The following is a 24,648-nucleotide window of genomic DNA, read 5'->3' as shown; positions in this document are numbered from 1 at the left end:
CTGGCAGATAGTTTCATTTAAATAAATTTAAGGAAGTCAGTGAAAGGGCTGGTCAGCTATGAACCTCATTCCAATCAGGGATGTAGAAATGTTTACTGAGGCTGGGGTGATCAGCAAACTCTGGGGAAAATGGCTGTGTTATCTATTAAGCTAAGGACAGCTACAGATGAGTATACCAACCATCAGCTGACATATTTTTCACATACAAGCTAAATACTTCAATGAAAAAATCCCTGACCCAAAAGAGCTACAAGCTCATGATCACATAAAAGCAGATAATCTCAGTAACAAAGATAAAGGGAAGCTATCGAAAGAGAACAGTGTGCTCATGCATGAAGGAAGTGCAGAATCTCTAAGCTCTAACTTTAATAGAGCGTGATAGAAGTTTCTAGCCCAGAATAAATTCATCAAGCCAAATATACAATGGACAACCAAAAGGGGATTTATGAAGTGATTTGTGTGGAGCAATTTTTTTTAAAAAATGAGGAAACCAGAGGAAAGACAGCCCCCCTGATGGGAACACATGATTTTGGAGAATCCTGCTCCACTCTCTCTTCTTAGTTGATGCCATTCCTTCTCTCTGGCAGCAGGATCATCCTTGACCCCTCTTTATCTCTTTTACTACACATCCAGTGTATCAACAAAATCTATTAGCCCTATTATCAAAATAATCTAGAATCCATCCACATCTTATTACCTCCACCACCAATCTCTGTCTGAACTTCCAACGTCATTCACACTCTTCTTCTTCCACCTCTTCTCCTAACTCCTTCGCCAATCTCTTCTTCACATTTTAAAAGCATTGCTCTACATCAGGCACTGAGCTCAGCACCTAATATTTATTGCTCTATTTAATCCTAGCAACAACCTCATAATAGCATTACATTATAACTATTTTACACATGATAGAAATTAAGTAAGTAGTCCAAAATCAAAGAGACAATACATAGCGAAGCCAAGATTTGACTAAAGAGTATCTGCTCTATTAAATACCATTCTATCACTCTCACCTCTTCTAGGTGGTTGCTGCGATTTGTGTGGGCTTCTGTCTCTGTGTCAATGCAATTATTGCACTGAATGGTCATTGTGTGTTTGTCTTCCCCAGTCTGAGGAATAATTAATATTAGTAAAGGTGTCATTTACTGAGTACCTACCATGCACTATGAATTTATTCAGCAAATATTTAAGTGTCTTCTATGTTCTAGAACAGGCACTCTTCTAGGTGTTGGGGATGCGGTGGTAAACAAAACAGAAAGACTCTATCTATAGGGGGTTTACATTCTATTAGAGAAAGAGATCAATAAATTAAAAATATATACATATATATATGCACACACCATGTATAATATATATAAATTTACAAGTACATCTACAACACATCAAGTGCCATAAGGAAGGACATGGACACAGGCAGGTTGGTGGATGTGGTGGAGGAAATGTATAGAAGTTCCCTTCTGAGTCCTTCTATTTTTCCACGAAATAAGAGGCAAAGCTGTCAGCTGAGTATAAGGAGGAGGAGGAGGAGGTGGAAGGTTTGAGGACAGAGAATGTGAGAAATGGTCAGCTGGTAAAAGAGAATTAAGCAGACATTAGTAGACATGCAATAAGATCAGTCATCATGGTGTGTTTTCCTTCAGTCATGTTCAGCTGCCCTGGTTCATGTGCAGATTTAATCAGGTATGCTGTGTTAAATTGTTTACAGGTAGCATATCCTTTAAATTTCGTAACAACCCTGCAAGTCATTTTCATCTTGTATTTTCTGGATGAAGTAACTGAACTGTGAGACTGTATCACTTTCTGACATTCTTGCAGATGGGAAGTATCAGAATTCAGGTTTGAATCCAGATCTGTCACCCTCAAACCTCGAGTTATTAACTTTGACACAATGTGTGACACAATCAAATTGGACCTGCATCCCCATCTCCACACATGCTTCACACATTCTCAATGAACTACCTTCGGAAATGAAGACATGACTGACAGACAATTTTTACACATTTTCACTGATTGAAAAGTTAATCTGAGTCAACAGAGTTGAGACAGCCAAAAAAGATTAATTAGATTTAGGTTGCATGAACGAAAATGTGGTAGTGAGCCTACCATGCAGGCATGGGCCAGACCACATCTATAGTATTATGTCTGGTTCAAGACATCATTGCTGTTAGAGAGTATCAGCAGACTTGAACACATCATACAATGAAGAGCAGAGAGCCTAGGGCAGGGATTGGAAGCCATAAGACATGAAAAACGTGGGGAATAAAAAGGCTATTTGGACTTAGAAAGAGAAACAGCACAGTTTCTGTTCTTATATGCATCTCCAAGACTGTCATATTCTATGGGATTATGGAGCACAGAATTAGGGCCTAAAAGAAAGGTGACAGAGGTAGATTGTATCTTAGCATAGGAGGAAGCTTATGAAAACTGGAGCTTTCTGGAACCAATAAGGGCCGCTCCATAGGAAAATGTGTGCAGTGTACATAATTTAAAGTGACCAAGAGGGTTTTCCATAACCTTTACATGGATGTCCTAGGGGACAGTCACAGCAAGAACAGCAGGTAAAACTGAATTTTCTATTTGCCCTGAAACTCTAAGGAAGTCTGAGATAATCATCTCCCTTTCTGACACCTTATGTGATTGTTTTCCTTCAACATATACTTTTTTTCTGAAAACTGTAATCAAATTACTTGTGTGGTTTCCCAGCTCTGATGAGCACTAGCTGTGTGATTCTACACAAATTATCTAAGATCCTAGGCCTGTCTCCTGATCTATAAAATGGGAACAATACTAGGACCTCTGTTATGTGGTTGTTGTGAGGACTACATGAATTAATCCATATTAGGTGCTCAGAAGGGCGCCTAGAATCCTAAGCAGTCCATAAATGTTAGCTCTCCATTTTCAAGAACTCACCACACCCTGCCTTTTCATGTCCTTGCCTTGTTTTATTGTGTGTTCTTGGATTCTCCAACGAGAAGGTCACTGTTGTCATAGGGCTGAGCATATAGAATATAACAAGTACCTAATAGTCCAAAAATGTATTTCTCTCCTTTCAAGCAACATAAACTTGTGTAGAAGTGTGTTTTATACATCCTCAGGGAGACTTTTTGAGTTTGGTGGGATTATCACCTAGGGAAAAGGTTTTATAGATTTCTCCATCTTTTAAAATACTAAAGAGTGTTCAGACACAATCTCAGCTTTCAGGGGGTGCCTCCAGTCTCTAGTCCCCATTAGAAAATAAGCGAAGATTTGTTTAGGATACAGAACATATTAGTTTTCTGGAAATCTACTGCATGCCAGCCTTGGGCTCTATGCTGGAGGGTGGAGGGAGAAAGGGGGAGTAGAGGTGAGGAATTAAAGATATGTGACATGCTGTCCGACCCTTGCAAGGAACTTGTAATCTAGTGGAAGAAAGAGAGATGAAGTCCTGCCTGATCGACCCTTGTTTACTTTTCCACTTCATCTGCTACCCTCCTCTTTGCCTGGGTTCTAGCCCTAGAAACTTTGAGTTCCCCCAACAAGATGAGAGATTCTCCCTCTTCCTACTGTCTCTCCGCCAAGACACTCTTCTCCCTGCTCTTTGCATCTTTGCCTTCTCTCACCCACTGGTGTCTGGCTTCAGTAGTGTCTCTTTAGCTAGATGGTTCTTAACTGCCATGTCTAAATATGTTCCCCATCTGGCTCCCAGTAATTGTTTGCAGAGGCACTCCATTTGTTACCTCTGGAGCACTTGATACAATGTTCATTCTTATGTATTTACTTGTTTGCTTCCTTGCTTATTCACTTTTCCCTTCACAAAACAGATGTGCGATCACATCATTTTTATTCACGAATGTGATCTCTTTTGAATAGCAAGGCTTTCCACAAGTATGTGTTGAATAAGTGTAAGATTATTTCAGCACAACGTGGCAAGCGCTGAGGCTGAGGTGTGTTTCAGTGCGGGAGGACCACAGAAGACAGTCATCTAGCTCAGTCTTACAGACCCTAAAGGAGGGCATTGCAGAGGCTGGCCATGCCCCCCCCTCTGCCCCCCCAGCCCTGCAGTACTCTTCCCATGCATGCCAGCCACTTTCTAGCACAGACTGCCACTCGGCTGGAGGGGTTTCTCTGCCTTGGTCTCCAGAAGTGCCTAGAGAAGCAGCCAAAGAGGAGTAGGCATGAGTGGCATGTGTACCCCAGCTTCCTTCTCCTGGGTGGGACAACCCTGAAGTATAGTCTACAGTATTGCCATAAGGCCTAGCAGTTCATTTAACCAGTCATTAAAATGATTTCCAGAGGCTTCATTCCCTGTTTTACTTCCCTACCTCCTAGTAGTTCTTCCAGGGATCCCTCCTTAATACATGGCTTGCATTCAGATCCTCATCTCAGGTCAGCTTCTGGAAGATCTCAGTCTAAGAGAGAACAGTGATCAGATTCTTGAGACATGTCAAATTCACTAGACGAGAAGTAAAAGAGTATCCAGAGAGGCAGGATCTCCTTAGCCCAGGGGAGAGACTGAAAACCCTATCTACAACTAGGTACGTTTCCTCTACAAGGGTCAGATTTTGGTTTTGGCTGGGCCCTGCTAAGTATTCACTGGAAGAGACAGTAAGTGATTGGCTGATCTGAAGCACATTAGACTTGGTATTTCAGAGCCAAGAGCAGTTCAGTGCAGGTGGACGGAAGGTTCTAAACCCAAAATAACACATTGCAACCCAGCATGCTGCACTCAGGAATCTTTAACCAAAGAGCTTCTTTGTGAAGAAGAAATTTTTTTGAAATACAACTTTTTTGAAATACAACTCAAGATCCAGGAATGTGATGCCTAACCCTGAAAAGGAAATCTTGTACAAACAGTTCCTTGAAAGCCAGCATGTAGCGTGTTCATAAATTTTATGATGTGTGAAGCACATGTTCAAGGAAGTATTTATTAGTAGGCCATAAGTCAAATTAGAAAGAGTGGTTCATGCCTTAAATATTCCGTCATTTTCCATACTGTTTATGTATCCAGACCCAAGTGTGAAATTTAAATTTGCTTTTAATGTATTCACCTCACAAATGATTTACTCTAGTCAAACATGTTTTCTCTTGAGTCCATGGTAGTTCTGTTCTGTGATTGGGGGAGACTGGGGAGGTGCTTCTAAATTGCTTTTTCAATGTCGAAGTTTCTGTGCAGATATCATGAAATGATTTTACTGGTGGATTTATTGAAATGTAGTTTATTTCTCCCCACAAATTAGAATATTTTATACTTTGGATGTTATGATGAGTTTAGAAACTGGGTAGTCACAGTGCTATCTCGGAAAGTCACTTATAAGTGAGTGTATGAGTGGCTCATATTAGGACACAGGTTCTATAATGAGCTCTGGCCCTTGGTTGCTGATTTTTGTCAAGTCTTTGCCAGAGCATGCCAGAATGAGAGCTGGAGTTGGAAAACAGTGAACTTTGCAGAACTTAAAAGGCATTGTAACCACCCTCTGATAGTAAAATCCTGTAAATCTGAAATTACTTATAGTGGAGACTACACTGTGTGTAGTACTGAGAGCCTTGCTTTATATTAGAGTCTCATCATGAACATGGTTAATTTTACACATGTAAAGAGTAACAGATTTATTGAAAGAACCTAACTCATTCTGTGTTTTTAGAACAAAAAATAGTGTGTGTGCCCATGTGTGTGCGAGTGTGTGCATGCACATGCATGTGTATTATATAATGGGAAAATGACTCATGTGGAAACAAAAACTCATTAAAACATGCTATAAATGTATATAGATGTATATGGTGTGTGCCCTAAGGAGACCCTCCTTAAATCCACAAAGTAGTCAAAATATGAACTCGAAGTTTTTTAAAACATTTACATCTTGGAAAATGTTTTTTCAATCTCTGTGTATTCTATTTCCCTGACACATGGTCACTGACACTCTCTGGAAAGTGATAATGGCCCTAAGTTAAAGCAAACCGACTTGGACCCCTGAAATACACTGGCATAAATTAAGAAGAGAAGCTCGCTGATTTTTAAGTCTCGGTTCATTTCACAAAAGGTGGACAGCAATGTCATTGTAAATGAAACCTACTCATCACGTTTTTTCTGCATCTAAAATCCTGACTAGCAGCCAAGGTTTATCTTTAATTTTTTTTTTTAATTCCATCGTTTCTTGGCCTTTTGGCTAAGATCAAGTGTAGTAATTTTTTTTTAATTCCAGTATAATTAACACACAGTGTTATATTCAAGATTTATCTTTAAACACCCCTGCTTGAACAAGTTTGGACAAAGTGGTCCTAAGTGTAACTTGCTTTGCTTTCTTTTTTTATCTAGTAGATTTCCTTTGTAAGGGACAGAATAAGCAATGGACATTCAGACATAAGGCATAAAAATACATGTGACAACACTATTTCAAGGCATCATTTGTTCATTTTATGTGTAGTTGTCAAAATTATAGACTTTGGAATCGGTTGCCTGGATTTGACTAACTAGCTCTGCAAATCATTAGCTCTGCATGATTTGGATCTCTCTTCCTCCCTTCTTATAACTTGAGAATGCTGAAAGCATCTATTTTTTATTGTGGACATTAAAAGAAATAACATATGGAAAGCACCTCACACTCACACTGTGCCTTACCATCTAGAAAGGACTCAGCAAATATTGGCTATTACTATAGCTGGTTGGAATAGCAGTTTGTCTACTATGTGCCAGGCACTATTCTAGGCTCTTTGCATGGTCAACAAATGACCTGCACGGTAAATATAAGTATGGCTATTTTATAAATTAAGAGATGGAGGCTCAGAATAGACACCAAGAAACTAGCTGGTAAGATGCAGGACAATGATTCAAACCCAGGCCCTGTGCCTCCATTCTTTACCCTATTCATATCCTGTTTCATACAGTACTGGCTGCATGTGGCTGATTAGCTGATGGGAGAGCAGGAGGGGGCCTCCTCAACCTGCAGGAACTTTTTCACTTCTAAAGCTATTATCTGACTCCTGAGAAATCCCCATTTCTGCAGAAACAGCCATGATTTCCAGTCTACAACAACTACACAGGAACATTGATCCAGTCCTCATTCTTAAACTATAGGCTTGGGGCTGTTTTCCATAACGTGATATATATTCCCCCGTTTGAGAAATGAGGCATGGATCAGGATGATACTGAGATCATAGGATCTCGTTCCGTCACTTGTTGGGAAGGTTTGCCTTCCTAAGGCAGATTCTTTCTTCCAAAACTGAAGAAAGCAAATGGATTAGATCGAATTAGGTCTCTCCTGAATGCAGTTGTTAATATCTGAGTTATTTCCCTTGGCAAAATGACATCTCTGTGTTCTGCCTCCTTTGGGAGAGCCCGGTTTGAAAAGCAAATTATTTTTTCCATTTGATTTCCTTTCTGTTTCTTCAAGTAAACTTTTCTCATAAGCATTTGATCATGAGGAATCAGAAAGCTAATGAAGGCGTTTGATTTTATCTACTGTGGTGTTGTCATCAAAGGATCTATGCAAAATGCATCTTTTACGTATCCCAGGACCACACCTTTCATCTTTTCTTCCCTTATGGACAGTTTTTGTTGACTCCCAAGAATGATTTGACCTCAGAGGAAGCTTCTTATCAGGTGAAATAAGAGGAAGAAGGAGCTGTACCAAGGCAAACACTCCTCCCACCTCTAAGAATGTGCATATGCTGTTCTAAGTCCATCATTCAGATTTTATCATCTATTTGGAGTTGGGCAATGTAACATGGCCATTAAAACACACAGTGTCTCAGTGGAGACGTATCTAAGCAGAGTCCAGGCAAAGAAGCCCTAAGGACATACAGACCAAGAGCTATCCATGAGCTAAACGTTCTCTCGACAAATGAGGTCTAGTTAATACCTGTCATGGGTCAGGCAGTGGTAGGCGGGAGGTATATAGTAGATTGGCATGGCCCCAGGGAAGAAAATCTAGTAGCTTGGGCAATTCGAATGTGACTGAAATTTCATAAATCCCACGATAAATCAAAGGTCAACTTCAATGAACTAGTCCTTTCTCAGAGGTTCTCATTTTATATAAAAGCAATGTAATCCCATCTGGTTTCTTCTTTTTCTTATTCACAGAATGTCAGTACTGGGGCGCAGATCTCCAGCTACCTACACTGGATTTTGAAGATGTTTTAAAAAATGATGAACATGCCTACAAGTGGCTCTCCAGCCTCAAGAAAGTAGGCATAGTACGACTCACAGGAGCATCTGACAAACAAGGACAAGTTTTAAAACTTGGGAAAAGGATTGGTTTCCTTTATCTCACATTTTATGGGTGAGTCACCAAATAGTTTGTATTCTGCCATTATATATAAACTTTGATATATTTCCCAGAAGGGAGACACTTTTTATTGGAGATACAAAATTTCCATAATGCCCTGAGCAGGAGTCAAATGGGAAGACGTGCCTAAAATCCCTAAGTAGGATTTTAAAGGATCCTAAAAGCCCAAGGGGCATCAGATATCAAAGACAGGCTAGTTATAGAGGGTGTGTTAGTTTGCTAGGGCTACCATAACAGAGTCATAGAGTGGGTGGCTTAAACAACAGAAATTCATTTCCTCAGACTTCTGAAAGCCAGAAGTCCAAGACGAAGGTGGTTGCAGGTTTGGTTTCTGGTGAGAGCTCTCTTCCTGACTTGGAGATGGGTTCTCACATGGACTTTCCTCTCTGCCCCTGCACTGCTGGTGTCTCCTCCTCTTCTTATAAGGACACCAGTCCTGTTGGAGAAGGGCCCTACCCTTACAATTTCATTTAACCTTAATCACCTTCCTAAAGGCTCCATCTCCAAATACAGTCACATTGATGGTAAGGGCTTCGTCCCTTGATTTTGGGGACAGCGCAATTCAGTTCATAGCAGGTAGGATGGAAGCCTGTGTTTCTCTAAGACTTTTATAAATGCTTAAGTTCATTAAAGTTTTACCGCCCAAGACTTGGTGCAAAATAAAGTAGGGCCCTGGGGAACTGAAACCAGCCTCCAGATGTGTTAAAAAAGATAAAACTAACATGCAGAAAATTAGGTCTATGCACTTTGGCAAGTAACAGGAAATGTATCTGATTTTAACTTTGGAACAAGAAGCTGTTTGCATAAGAATTGCCTGGGAGGTAACATTCATTATGGATAATGAAACACTAACAGGAAACACTTCCAAATAAGTGTTTCCTGTTGTTTCCTGGGGTATGACTGTATATCTAATCTGTAGGGTGAACCTTTCATGCGGGACGTATACAATGATTCTTGGGCTCATGGACCAGAGGGCATTGGGAGTGAAAATGACCTTTAAAATCCAAAGGTTGCAAAACAGGTAGCACACAGGCTGTATTCAGATATGTTTTGGTTGGCCCACAGGATGTTGAAAGAAAATAGAATTAGTTGTCAACACTTAAAAACTGGGAGATTTTACATTAAATATGGATCTGACTTTTCTTGAAAAATCAAATCTGGCAACAACTGAGACTAAATCCCTACGTGCCAGGAACCTGCTTGATGTAAGCGGAGGCTGCCCCTTGAAGAGAGCACGTTCTCACACTCCAGTTGCTCAAATTGTGTCCCCACCACCCCCCAGACCTGCAAGGGCCCTGCCTGCCCTTGAGTTTGCCACCCCTAATCTAGAGTAAAATCCTGTCTGTAGATAAACAGAGGATCAAAAATAACTAATCTCTTGCCCCCAATGATTTGATCAAGTTTATTCATGGCAGAAGACTCTATCATGTGTAGGCTTAAATGACCCAGCCCCCACCCCCACCCCAGCAACTTAGACCGCTACCATTAGCACACTGTGTCCTACATAATTTTTATCTCCCCTACATCTGCAAGAATTTAAGCTGTTTGGGGCACCCAGGTGGCTCAGTTGGTCAAGCAGCCGACTCTTGATTTTGACTCAGGTGATGATCTCAGGGTCATGAGTCTGCTTGAGATTCTCTCTGTCCATCTGCCCCTCCCCCCACTCATGCATGTGCACTCACACATGCCTGTTCTCTCTCTCTCTCTCTCTCTCTCTCAAATAAATAAATCTTTAAAAAAATTTAAGCTGTTTTAGAGATTATATCAGTAACAACAGACAAAACAAAGAGTTGGAAAAAGACTTGAAATTATTAAGAGCCTTAATCTATTTGTTCTTTAATGTTCACAGTTTTCGGAAATAGGTAATTTCCCCCAGTTCACTGATAAGGAATCTGAAGTCCAGAGAATTAAACTATAACCCAAGTTTTCACAGGTAGTAGAAAAGGAACCAGGGTTAGAATCCGGGTCTGTTTTATCCACGGGCTTCCTAATCCACATCACTATCAATGATATTAAGGAAGAACATGGGAAGGATGCTTTTAGGCACCAGAAGTAAAGAGAATACTTCAAAATAAATCTCTTCTATATTCTTCTACTTAGTTTTTATTTGCTGACAACAGACTTTTTGTATCTATGCAATAAATGTCATAATTTCACAACAGCAGCCAAATTTGGGGGGCTCTTTGTTACAGTTTCCTAATGCTCACCGCCACCCATCATATTTAGGGTCAGATTCTTAGTCCTGATTTATGACTTGCATTTTGTTTTGTTTTGTTGTCACAAATCCTAAAATGGCTTGATAATTTGACCACTGATCTAATTGATCTAACCTTGTGAAATTTATTGGAATAAATACTCAAGGTTTGTTGTCAAAAACAAATCAGACCTCCTACTACTGTTGCATTTCCTTTTTCCAAGACCTTTACATCTAACCAGACAGGTTTAACCTACTCAATCTCATCTTCCATGCAGAGGATCACATTTCTTCCTTGAATCTCTCAAACTATACCACATGCCAAGAAAGACCTCTCTGGCCTCCTTACTGCTAATTCCACAACTGATTACCAAGATCTCTACGGGTTTTTTGTTATAATTTTAGTTTTTAATTTGTTACCTCAAGAACTTACAGAAGAGGACAGTTTTGCCGTTGTTGCTTTGTTTTTGTTTGTTTATGTGTTTTTTGTTAAGACAATGAGGAAAGTGAATGTTTCCTGAAGTGATTTCCCTTTTCTTCCCCTTTCCACACTAATGTGGAAAGTGATATTAAAATTTCTCTAACATGAGATTCAAAAGAAGGGATTTTTAGAGCAATAGTTCTCAACTGAGGTTACACATCGGAATAGCCAATTTTAAAAATGCTGACATCTGGGTCCATTCTCCAGAGAGTTTTCAAAACAGGATTTGGATTTGACCTAGGTATCAGGACTTTTAAAAACTCTGCAGGTGATTCTTGTGTGTAGCTAAGGTTACAAACCTCTGGTTGAGAGGAGAGTTACTTCAAGAGAAGGCAGGTCTCAGTTGGTGTAGAATTTGGGTGCTTTACATCCTCTCAGCTCTTACAGTTATATACACCAAGTGGCATTTTTCATGTTCTTCTTTGTGCTGTGGTAATGCCTGGACATGACTTATCTTTATAACAGAATCAGCAGCTGCCTGCAACATGGTCCCTTTCTTTCATAGCTTTGTTTCTCCATTGGCAAAGAGCCTTATTCTTGTTTGAAAAATAATTGACAAGTGAGTGAGCAAATGCAATGAATAAATGAAGGCAATAAATAATGGAGAGGAGGGCTTGCCAGAAATAGAAGGATAGAGAAAGGAAAGCGGGAAGACGAAGGCTGAAGGCTAACTGCATTCCATGTAGATTTTTCAAGGAGCCTGGTTTCTACTCTTGCTTAGATGCCAAAAATAATAATAGCATGGTGCCACTTTACACATGCCTCCCTTGGGAAACAAATATCCACCTAGCACTTTTCCATTGAAGTAGGATTACTAGTTTGGAGAATTTGAATGCATGGGTCCAAAGTGAGAATTATAATATCTATTTTTGGTTCTTGGTTGTCATCTCAATTGTTAAAGTGTTGGTCGGATAAGTAAAAACAGTGGATTCCAGCATTTTGCACAGTTTTAGCATAAAGTAGGTAAGGAATAAATGTTTGATAATAGATGCACACCTAGATGTTTTCAAAAAACTATAAAGCAGCAGGTGGATGCAAAAATTATCAGAGCATTTCATAATCATAAAATTATGTTAAAATACTAGATCAAAATGGTAATAGCTTTGAGGACAAAAGTATATATCATTTCCATGTCTACATTTTCTCAGATGCTTATCATTATTTTGTCAGTGCATCATCTAGACAATATTTTTTTCATGCAACTCTGTGAAATGCTCAGCCACCTTACTGCCTTGATGATGAAAGCTCTCCTGGGAGAAAAGAATAAGACTTGGTCAAGAAGCTCTCATTGTCAATTTTGTCAGATATATATATGTAGAACAGTATGTAATAAGATAACATTTTCAGAAGGATTTAGACCTTACATTTGGATCGATATAGTTTTTACAGAGTGGGGCCAAAAGCCAAAATACGTTTCTGGATAATTTTTTTAATTAATTATTTATTTTTTTAAATTTACATTTAATTAATATACAGAGTGATACTCATTTCAGGTGTACAATATAATGATTCATCAGTTCTATACATTCCTCAGTGCTCCTCACAATAAGTATACTCTTGATGCCCTTTACCTGCTTCATGCTCTCCCCACCAGCCTCCCCTCTGGCAACCACCAATTCGTTCTCTATATTTAAGAGTCTGTTTCTTTGTCTCCTTTTTTCTTTGTTCATTTGGGTTTTTGTCTTAAATTCTACATGTGATATGGTATTTGTCTTTCTCTGACTGCCTTACATTGCTTAGCATTTTACCCTCTAGATTCATCCATGTTGTGGCAAGTGGCAAGATTTCATTCTTTTTTATGTCCACTGTATATACACCACATCTTCTTTATCCATTCATCTATGGAAGGACACTTGAGCTGCTTCCATATCTTGGCTATTATAAATAATGCTATAATAAACATAGGGGTGCATGTATCTTTTCAAATTAGTGTTTCTGGTTTTTTGGGGTAAATACCCAGTAGTAGAATTAGTTCTACTTTTAACTTTTTGAGGAACTTCCATACTGTTTTCCACAGTGGCTGCATCAGTTTGCATTCCCACCAACAGTGCATGAGGGTTCCTTTCTCTCCACATCCTCAACAACACTTGTTGTTTCTCATGCTTTTGATTTTAGCCACTCTGACAGGTGTGAGGTGATATCTCATTGTGGTTTTGATGATAATTTCTTAATGGAAGAAATTATCTGAATTTATGACACAATCTAACCCAATGGGAAATAGTCATTGTAAACTAGACTTTTTCCATACACTGCCATCCTCAATGATTATACCAAGTTAGAACATTTTCAAGAATGCTACCAGCAGAATAAATCCGAAAAGAAGTACAGTTGCTGTTGATCACACTGAATGTCTTGATTGGCATTATTATTATTTTACCCATCTGTACACTACACTGTGCAAGGCACTGTGTTAGGCATTTTGTTCTGACCTAGACTTGGGTTACTACTTTAAGAAAAAGCCTCTGTAGCTCTAGGAAAGACAACCCTCTTCCAGCCTCTGCTCTGTGAGATCACTACCAGCACCTCATCTCCAAGCCCAGGCAAATAAATAAAACAAAATAAGCATTTTACTCCTCACTCAAATGAGCCCATTTTGCATTCTGAATGACCTAGCCAAAAAGAGAAGTGGAAATTCTCGTCTCTCCTGCATATTCATAACATCTAGTAAGGCAATTTCTTTTTTTTTTTTTTTAAGATTCTGCTTCTAGCAGAGATGCATGCAGTGTAAAAGAAAATCAACCGCTCTGCTGTAAGATATCCTTACTGTCTGTTTGCTGGGTTGTAGCAATGCTTACTGGTCATGGGCTTTTGAAACCATACTTCTGGTAAGAAAACATTGAGAAAATCAAATGTTCTTCCCTAAAAGGGCAAAATCAGACTCTGAAAATATTCCTTTTCCAATTGGTTGGACAATGAATTAAATTGGCCAGGTCAGGGTTTTGTTATTTACATAAGTTCATGTAATGGTGTGTGTGTGTGTGTACATGCATGTGACACGGAGAGAAGGAAGTGTCGATTTTTTAAAGTGTTTACCATCAGCATTGTGTATTAACTAGCTATTCTGCTTGTAATAGGATAATCTCTGAAAATAAGGCATGCATATCTCATTGCCATCATTGCTGTCATATTGAGCTCCTTGTAGGCTGAAATGGTGGCCTAATCAGAATGATATCTTCAGTACTAGTTCAGTGCCTGGTACACGGTGAGCACTCAGGGAATTTTAATAAAAGGGAAGATATTGAGGACTTCATTTGGTCAAGACATCAAAAATTATTTCTTAGCATTGTCAACATTTTTTTTTAAGATTTTATTTATTTACTTGAGAGAGAAAGTGAGAGCTAGAGAGAGGGCACAGAGAGAGAGGGAGAAGCAGACTCCTTGCTGAGTGGAGAGCCCAATGTGGGGCTCAATCCCAGGACCCTAGGATCATGACCTGAGCTAAAGGCAGACACTTAACCCACTGAGCCATCCAGGTGCCCCAGCACTGTAAACCCTTAGTGAGAAAATTAACCTTGTGAGTAACTCTAAGTGACCCTTCTTCATCAGAAAGTCAAGCAGAAGAAAATACAAATTTCATCCTTAGCTAGCAAGACTGCCTTCTTCCCAGAATACAGTCCAGAAGTTTCAGATTTTCTTCTTTCTAAGAATATGTTTTATTGCTGGCATAAGCAAGTTGCATTACCACATGTAGCACAGATTAGACTAATAAGAATAATGAGGTGAAAATGAAAAATATGTTTTTCTGAAGCACCAACATCAGGAATAAAATAGGCAGTGACAATGAGGAAAAGGGGTAAAAGGAACTTAATGGATCTTGGTAGTAGTCAGATTTTATCTTGTGGGGACAAGCATGGAAGCTGTACAATTACTGAATAAAACTTACAAGGTTACAAATGGTAGTGGGAAATTTTAAATAAATGCTTTGGAACACTTCATTCCTAAAAATTGGGGGAAGAGTTGAGAACCCAACGCCCCAGAGAATCTGCATTACATTACTGCCCAGAGAGCTGCCTGTAGGACCAATAGAGAAACACAGTTGAATCATGGCTCCACCACTGGCTATTTGTAGGTGAGAAGGTGATCTAAGCTTTTCATGTAATTTCCTGGAGCTCTATGATTCTCCTCTACTGAGGGCTTGCTTCTCTCTTTCTACAGAACTGTTTTAATACCTGGCATGCCCTTTGAAACCTTTAGATGAAAGTTTGCTGGAAAACGTAAGAGGTCACTCCTGCTGCCCAGTTTTGCATCTGCATGAGCGCCTTACATGCAGGCTTCATCAGATGAATAAAATCATGTCAAACCAAAAATGTTTCTAGTGGGCTATTTGTCAAATACACCAGCCAGGCCAGTTAAGAATTAACAATAATGAAATGGCCTCTGGGGAGTACAAGAATATATCCTTTCCAGCATTCACTGGATTTCTGCTAGCATTTTGGTAAGCCAGACCAGCAGCATTTCACACATTCGGTTGTATTAGTGATTGAGGGTATATGAGTGAAAAATATTATTATTCATTGGCTTCTGGCCCCTTAGAATTTGCTCCTACCATTAGCACTACCTCCAAACCTGACTTTGAAACAGCTACTTGTCTGATATACATGTTACCAGAAAACATTTGTGAAGTGTGGAGACTTAACAGGGAAAGGAAAAACAAGTTTATCCATTTTGGTGAAGTTTCTAACCAAGAAATTGCTTGAGAAAACCACATAGCCCTTCTTGAATAAAAATGGCTCTGAGTTATGAAAAACCAACCTAAAAGCAATTTAGACTTGGGAAGAAAACAAAGAAAACCTGTCTGAATTCTGAATCTAGTTGTAATTCCATCCTACTTTGTAAAAAATTCACACTGGGATTTCTTAATGAGTTGTTTTAGAATTAGTACTGACCCTAGTGTTTGAGTAGGGGTGGGGAGAACCTTTAAAATGTGTATTCTTGTGAGTATTAGGGTTTCCCAAGCAAAGTAACAAGCTGTATTCTTTCGGCCATTGTGAACCCCAGCTTATGTTATCAGCCAAGAGAAAGTCCCCGGGGTTCCCCTTGTAATACTCAGTTTCGCAGTAATTAAAGTTGCTGCCAGCAAAACCACTTGAGTATGAGATCATCTCATGAATGAAAGGAAAAATAATTTCTGTGTCTCATGCTCCCCTAGAAATCACTTGAGGAAATTTTGAGACCCTAGTAAACCACTTGCTTCTCCACAAGCCCTGACTCCCCCTTACCTCCTCGATTTTCCTCTGAGCATTGGGATGGGACAAAATAATTTTCTGTTAAGCACCTTTTATGTGCCAAGTATTGAACTCAATGTTTTCACAGTCATTATCTTGAATCTTCACAATTCTAATAAGAACCATTATTACCATTTTAGAGATAAGTGTTCTGCTTCATAAACTGAAGCAGAAGAATCAGGCTTCAAACCCAAGTTTACTTGATTCAGCAGTCTGCAGTCTTTCCTTGGCACTGTACTCGCATGGTGGTTTATCTAGCATTCCCCCCATAGTTCCTAATGCCATAAGAATTATTAACTACCAAATGTGGCTTCCACACATATTTATAGCTCAGATGCAAGGGAACACTTTAACAGGATTATATAGAAATTTCTCAAACTAAGTCATAACAACAGCACCAGAATATTCATTCCCATCCCATCTATTAAGTTCAAATTACAGCCAACTGTTCATGCAAAGGGAAAGTGACAATTGACAAGGAATCAAATAACTTGTGACAAGAGAAAATGAGGTTTATATTTTAACCTTGAACATCAAAAATCTAAACCAGCATCTAGCTCCTGTTCTGTTGAAACAAATTAAGCACAATTTGACCTACCACCCTCAAAAAACTAAATATGCTTAATGTAGAATTCTCATAAGCTTTTTTTTTTCCTTCTGCAATGCACTGCATTCTTAGTTTTTCATAATGAAACACTTTAGAACTTTGGAGGAAATTGCTATAACTTTTTTCTTTATGTTTTTAGAGGTGGTTGCCATCTTTCTATCACTACCTGTCTTTATTTTTATTATTGGGAAAAATCACATAATTATAAATTATGTGATTAAATAATTATATAATTAATTTTAAAAAAGCACTTCTCATGGTAAAATACAATCCAGACACAGAAAAATCACATAAGACAAATATATAGCTTAATGAATTTTTGTAAGGCACGTGCTCTTGAAACACCATCCACGTCAAGAAATAGAACATTGCCAGTCACTCTGGAACCAATCCACATGCCCTAAGCAATCACAAACCTCTCTTTTCTCCCCAAATGTAATAGCTCTCCTGAATTTTATGGTATTCACTCTCTTGTTTTCCTGAGCATCCCTTAACAGTAGTTTGGTTTCCCAATTTTTTAGATTTTTTATATATTTTTCTCCCCTATTAGTAGTTCTATGAGTAAATAAAATTTACTACTTAGTACCAGTGCTGTGTGAACGTATCTCTATTCATTTTGGTTGTCTGAATCCTATTCTCTTGTAAATTCCTCGGGAAGGCCCCAAGAGAACAATATTCTCTAAATTCTTGCATGTTGACAGCAATTTAAGATCTTTATACTTGAAAATCAGTTTGGCTAAATATAAAATTCTTGGCTCACATCATCTTTAATAAGTCACTACAGTTTTATTGGTAATCTAATTTTCTTTCCCTTATAAATAATTTGATATTTTTACTTGGATGCCCAGAAGATTTTTCTTTTTAAAGACCAGTAACTTTTTAGGATATCTCGGTGTTGGTTTTACTGGGGTAACTTTTTCAGGGAGTGTTTGATTTGGTCTTTCAATGTTTTAAATCTTTTTTTTAATTTCAAGAATTTTTTTAATTATAGTTCTTAATATTTGTTCTCTTTAATTTGGATTTATTCTTTTGAGGATTCATATTATGTGTATATTAAATTTGCTAATTAAAATTTATTAAAATTTATTACTTTCTCTCAGATCTTTCTTATCTCTTGTCTTTTTTGATATTTAAGTTTTTCTCCTTTTTATCTTCTCCTTATCCAAAGGTGTTATCTGTTGTGCTTATTCAATATTGCATCCCTTCTAGCTTAGTCTTCATTTTTAATGATTTTTAAAATTTTTCCTTTCTGAGTGATTCACTCCCTGAGTTTCTATCTCTGATGTAAGTTATTCTTTCATATATTGTATCATTTCATTAATGTCTTCTGGACTCAACAGAAGTAGGTATAAATAGAAAAATAGAAGTTAGAAAAACTAGAACATTTTTTATCTTTGGGGGGGCATATCCTTCTGACATATATTATCTATAGGTATGTTATTTTGCTATTCATTCTTTTTCTCTTAAAATAACTTTATGAAACTAAACCTTAATCATGTACTATTTCTAATTTTTATGTGAATTTTTTTCTTAATTATTAAAAGGAGATATGATTCAGAAACATTTTGTTATGGTTTTAAGCTGTATTTCAAAACAATGGCTGATAACCTTCTAAGATCTCCTGGTTTCTCTCCTTTACTTTTATCTGGAATTTCTTTTTCCTTTGTCCTTACTGTCCGCAGACTGCTCAGTTTGGCATCGTTTTCTCAGGAGGAAGCTTCATTATGGATGAGAGTTTTGTCTGTTAAGTGTTTCAAGTTCCCGAGGGCCCAGACTAATCCAGTCCCTTACCACAGATCCCTCATAGGCAGCTAAGTGGAATGTGAACATACTTCCCAGGTTGACTGCTATTCTCAAGGTGCCCTCCTGCGGGCGCCAGTACCTGTCATTAGTGATCTGGGAATTTTTTGGATCCATCCAATACCTAGTTGCTTCCCTCTGCTTCCTCCTCTGCACCGTTTCTGATACCACATATTGTGGCTTTGGAAAGTCTGTCTCTATAACCCACTCGTATTTTGGGCTTCATGGATATATCTTGTCACCTAATTTTGGTTTAGATGTTGTCCCTGAGTTTTTGGGTCTGCACACTAGATGTCCTAGGAAGAAAATTCAGAGAGATTAAGAACTATGTCACCATCATCACCCCAGGATCCTCCTTGTTTGCTTCGTATCTTTATGCTTCATGGAGATTTCCATATGAGTTTAATGGATTGAGTAAGAGCAATGCTAGATATCAGACAGGTTACTTTTGTTCTAGTTTACAGTGGAGATATTAATTCTCACCAAAAATGGTATGGAGTTTTTCATTTTCAGGAATAAATGCAATGTAAAAATGGGTGTCCACAATATAAGTAGAACTGAAAAGATGATGGCTTTTTAAAACACAACTCTAGCTATTTTGCCAAGTATTGTTTACAAACAACTGTAATGCTTCCCCTAGAAATCAGACAACAGGAATGATTGGTGGCCAAATTATTCATAATTTAAATATACCTAAAACATATAGCTTTGGCCAGGACTAAAGTTAATAGCCAGACAATCGGGAACATAACACAATTTACTGTCTTACAGTCCATGCCTTCATTCAACAAATATTTTTGCCAGTGGGTTAAATGCTATGAGATAAAGAGTATGTTTCAACTCAGTTCCTAATGTGATGAGATTTTTTTTTTTTTTTGTAAGACTTTACAGGACAATAAGGGAAGGAGAAATTTGAAGCAAAGCCAGGAATAACCATAGAGCAAACCATCCCCATTCTGGCCCGTATTTGACTTCTATCACTTCCCATGAGAGGCTATGTTCTCTCCCTCCACTGGACCATCTCACATGCTATTTCTTCTGCCCACAATGACCTGTCCCCTTCTAGGTATATCCTACTCAATCTTCAGGTCTCGACCTAATCTTCACTTCTTTATTCTCATAGCACCTTGTACTTCAGCTTTGGAAGGTAAGTCACACTGATTTTTGTTCCCTATAGACAGTATGTTCCATGAGGTGCAAGTACCATGTCTGCTCTGTTCACACCTGCATCCTCAGTTCCTGGCCCATTGTGTGTCTAACAAATGATAATGGAAAAATAAATATCTGAAGCTCAGAAGGGTGACTGCATCTGGGAAGTCATATGTGGATTTGTCCCAACTACAGTTAGAAATGATAGGGGCACCTGGGTGGCTCAGTTGGTTAGGCGTCTGCCTTCAGCTCAGGTTGTGACCCCAGGGTCCTAAGATCAAGCCTCCCATCCGGCTCCCTGCTCAGTGGGTAGTTTGCTTCTCCTTCCCCCTGCTTTTGCTCTCTCTCTCTCTCTCCCTCCCTCTCAAATAAATAAATAAAATATTTTTAAAAAATAAAAAAGAAATGATATACAGTGTAATATTCCTTTGGATAATTATAAATGTTTTTGTTTATTTTAGCTAGGAGATAATTTTCTTTTACTAAGATTCACTTATTTATCTGAGAGAGAGAGAGAGAGAGCATGTGCTCACATGTATACGTGCACGAGAGCAGGGGAGAGGAAAGACAGAGGGAGAGGGAGAGAAAGAATCTCAGACTCTCCACTCAGCATGGAGCCTAACACAGACTCGATCTCACAACCCTGAGAACATGACCTGAGCCAAAATCAGGAGTCGGACATTTAACCAACTGAGCCACCCGGGCACCGCTAGGAGATAATTGTCTATGTTAGAACTTTAAAAATAAAAATAATGTATGAGCATTATGTTTTAGATCCAACAGAACAAATAGTGATAGTCAAAAGAAGGCATTCTTCTGTTAACCTGATGAGAGCAGCTTGCAGCAGGTTGAGATTAGAAATTGTAGCTGTTGGTGATAAGAAATACAGGTTGCAGTTGTAGAACATCTTTTCATGTAAGTCGTACTTCAGAAAAGAAAAAGATTAAAAATAAATCTAACATGGTTTTCCAGGTGTGAGCTGCTAACCAAAAGATTATAAAATCTATCACACCAAGGGTATAAAGAACAAATCTAGCAAAAACAATATTTGAGCATTCCATAAACACTAAAGGGTTCAAATTTGTCACAAAACACTATTAATTTCATGAAATATCATGAATATCTATGACTGGCCATCTAGACTGGAGTGGATCTAGTGAATAAGTATTCAAACCAAGCCCACAAAATAGTCTCTAAAAGTCATGATTTTAATGTACAGGAGCTTTTGACAAAATCCTTAAATGGAAAATACAAAAGAATTTCTTTTTTAAAATTTTAATTCCAGTATAGTTAACATGCAGTGCTGTATTAGTTTCAGGTGTACAGTGTAGTGAGTTAACAATTCTATACATCACTCAGTGTGCATCATGACAAGTGCACTCGTAATCCCCTCACCTATTTCCCCCATCCCCCCACCCACCTCCCCTCTGGTAACCATCAGTTTTTTCTCTATAGTTAAGAGTCTGTGTTTTGGTTTACCCGATTTTGAGAATGACACAAGTAGCTCAGTGGATACCTAGATTTGTTTATAATAGGATCTCTGGCAAAAGCAGGATTATGAGCACAGTTTCAATTGCCTGTCCCAGCATAATACCAGGCAAGTCTATACCAATGGGTTAAGATGCTATGCTGAGCCTGCCTCTTGAGTTTTAGAAAAATCTGGGTCCTGCACCTCTGCTTTGGTCATGACAGTTTCTGACCGTTTGCTTGAGCTGCTTTACTTGGAGGAGCATTAGAATCTGCTTCTAATGAAAGATGCTCATAAATACACCCTCATCTCACTAAGGCCCCATGAGTGGGCTTTTAAAAAACAGTTTCTTCACGGGCCAATGGATCACATTTGCATTTATTTCTCCTGTGTTTTCCTTTGGATTTGAGAAGGATACGTGAAAGCTTAGGGTCATAAACAATCAGCAGCAGCCTTCTTGGCATGATTCATTTCTATAAGGAGGTAGAAAGGTAGACCAAATGACATTTCTAGGATTTTTCCAGGCTTATGCTATGACAATTATGAGAATGTTTTATGATTGGAATTGGCAAGCCCCTCTCCTGGGATTTACCATTATGTGCGAGCATAGACTTTTAAGCTATGTATCCCACACCGTGCCTAAGACACTTTAGGGCTTAAAAATGTTTATTATTCCCTGCCAGTTAGCACAGAGGGCTGGAGAACTGCTCCAATGATGCCAAGTCACAGGCCCCATCCTGTAGAAGCCGGTTAATGTCAAACAAAGGAAAGATCCGTTCCCTGGCTAAAACATGCACCTTGAATCTCAGCCAGCTCTTGGCTGCACGAAAATTCAGTGAGTTTACCCTTGATCATAGGAGGACCCAGGAAAGGGAATGTAGGTGAATCAATGCAAAACCAACATCACTCTTGAAAAGAAAATCTAAATATAGTCATTTCCTATTCACAATGTCAAAAGCATCGTCTTCTTAGAAGACATTATAGACTCCACAACTTGATGAAATTACTTTTTTTGTATCCTTAAATCCTTTCCTACATGTTGAGTATTGTTGGAATGCTGATGGTGACAATGGGCAGAATCTACATTAGGTTTGGGTCACAGAGTGACATGAGGTTCATAGAGAACATGTATTTCCTGGCTACAGTCAATAGTATAATGGGTTGTCTGACTCTCATATTTGAAATGAGTTGCAGTAGGGCTATATATACTCTTCTTTCATGGAGTCTCTTTCTGGCTTATGGTCACATAGAGATGGTTATTTAAACTTTGGTGGAAGATTTACCAGGTTTTCCATTTTAAATTTATTTTTTTATTTTTTTAAAGATTTTATTTATTTATTTGAAAGACAGAGAGAGAGAGAGCACAAGCAGGAGGGGAGAAGCGGGAGAGAGAGAAGCAGCCTCCCCACTGACCAGGGAGCCTGACTTGGGGCTCGATCCCAGGACCCCGAGACCATGACCTGAGCTGAAAGCAGATGCTTAACTGACTAAGCCACCCCAAGGCCCCTCCATTTTTACATTTAGATGAAATATTAAGACAAAACAAAAAAACAGAGCAAATAGTTTCATCCTCAATCCCAGAGAATGGGGAAGAAACCCTACCTTTCACTTCAGATTCCTCTCCCTAAAACACATCACCCAGAAATCCACATTCTCCTTTTCTTAGAGGTCTTCTGGAGCACTTCCCAAAGCATTATCTCTGCCATGATATTCTCCTGGCCCCCAATCCTTATCTCCTTACCTTGCTTTATTTTCTTTATAGCACTTATCTCTGTTATTACATTTGGTAATTACTTATTTGTCTTTCTTGTTCCCTGCTATATCTCTAATGCCAAAACAATGCCTGGAATAGAACAGGTAATCAATATAGATTTATTGAAAAATGATTTGATTAAAGTGAACATAAATTAATAAGTAGACATTATGACAGCAAGAAAATGACAAGCATATATGGTGACACATTTTTCAAAACAGCTTTGCCTTATTTTAAAAACACAACTTCCTTCCAATTACCCATTGTCTCAATCTGCCGAGGGAAAAGCCTTACAAAATCTGAATATTGGTTTAGTTTCTTGACAGAGTTGCAAGTAATCCCTAGTTCATTTATTAACCTTTTTTTCTTAACTTTTAAGTCAAGTTATTTCTTTTGGTCCTGGAGGTAAAATTGATATAACATAAAATTAACAATTTTAAAGTGTACAGTTTTGTGTCATTTAGTACATTGACAATGTTGTGAAACCATTAACTCTATCTAGTTTTAATGCATTCTCATTAATAAAATTATTTTTTAAAAAACTAATTATTCATCTTGGAGTGGTAGAAAACTAATCCATTACATTATAAAATGGTAAATAAAGGGAAAGAATCAAGTATTTATCTCAGTATCCCTAGGTAGCTACTACATGAGGTAACCAAATACTAGATGAAGGAAAGTAGATATTTTTAAAAGTACTGACAAATGAAAATGAAATTAAAAGAAATTATTAATTTCACTATTTGGGACCCCCAATGAATTAGTGAATCTAGCCACTGAGTCTACATATGTACAAATATCACAAAAAGAAAGACATCTTGACATTCTGTGTCTTTAACAGAAGAGTACAATGCCATCTATAGTTTTGCCAAAGAGAGGAAATAGAATTTGTCCAAGCCTCTGCATTTAGTTGCAAGTTTTCTAGAAACAGAGAGAACAGAGAAACATGTTGAACCACATCATGATACACAATCAGCAAAGTCCAGACTGTGAGGAACTCTGTAGGCCCAACTACCTAAATTCTTCAAACAATAAATTGTAGGAAGAACAGGCTGGAGGGGAAACCTGTAGATTAAGAGATTTAAAAGACATAACAATTGTTGCTAATGGGCAATATTAAACAAAGTATCTAAGGATGCACATTCAAAAAATGCAAAGAAATTATAAATATAGAAGTCATGGTATGGTTACTTTGGAGAAGAGAGAGATGAGACTGGCTGGGACAGGACATATAAACTTAAAGTTATATTTCCTGATCTGAGTAGTAGTCACAAGAATGTAATTAAAAATTCATTAAGTTCAAATAAAATAAAATAAAATAAATATTCATTAAGTTCCCTGTAGGATCAGGAACAAGATGAGAGTGCTGGTTTTCACCACTGCTATTCAACAATGTACTAGAAGTTCTGTCCAGGGCAGCTGGGCAAGATATAGAAATAAAGGCATCAAACTAGAAAGGAAGCAATAAGTCTATCTTTACTCATAGATAGCATGATCCTATATATAGAAAACTCCACAGAATGCACACAGCTATTAGAGCTAATAAATGAATTCAGCAAAGTTGTAGGATACAAGAGCAGTACACAGAATTGAGTTGCATTTATATACACTCACAATGAACAATCTGAAAAGGAAATTTAAAAAAATTCCATTTACAATAGCATCCAGAAGAATAAAACACCTAGGAATAAATTTAACCAAGGAGGTGAAAAA

General features: G+C 38.1%; 1 protein-coding gene and 1 pseudogene across 1 annotated transcript in view; both read left to right on the top strand.

Moving 5' to 3' along the window:
- Positions 1-24,648, top strand: part of BBOX1 (gamma-butyrobetaine hydroxylase 1) — a 49,994-nt gene that overhangs the window by 9,481 nt on the left and 15,865 nt on the right. Inside the window, exon 3 of the mRNA XM_028117734.2 lies at positions 8,054-8,252. Within this exon, the coding sequence (XP_027973535.2) occupies positions 8,054-8,252 (199 nt within the window). The remainder of the gene's footprint in view (positions 1-8,053; positions 8,253-24,648) is intronic.
- LOC114220069 (U2 spliceosomal RNA) lies at positions 6,121-6,267 on the top strand (annotated as a pseudogene).

The sequence above is a fragment of the Eumetopias jubatus genome, unplaced genomic scaffold, assembly GCF_037043125.1.
Source record: "Eumetopias jubatus isolate StellerSeaLion01/CBP00866 unplaced genomic scaffold, mEumJub1_p1.0 scaffold_13, whole genome shotgun sequence".
NCBI lineage: Eukaryota > Metazoa > Chordata > Mammalia > Carnivora > Otariidae > Eumetopias > Eumetopias jubatus.
Note: the sequence above shows the minus strand (reverse complement) of the source record. Positions and strands in the feature narration are given on the sequence as shown.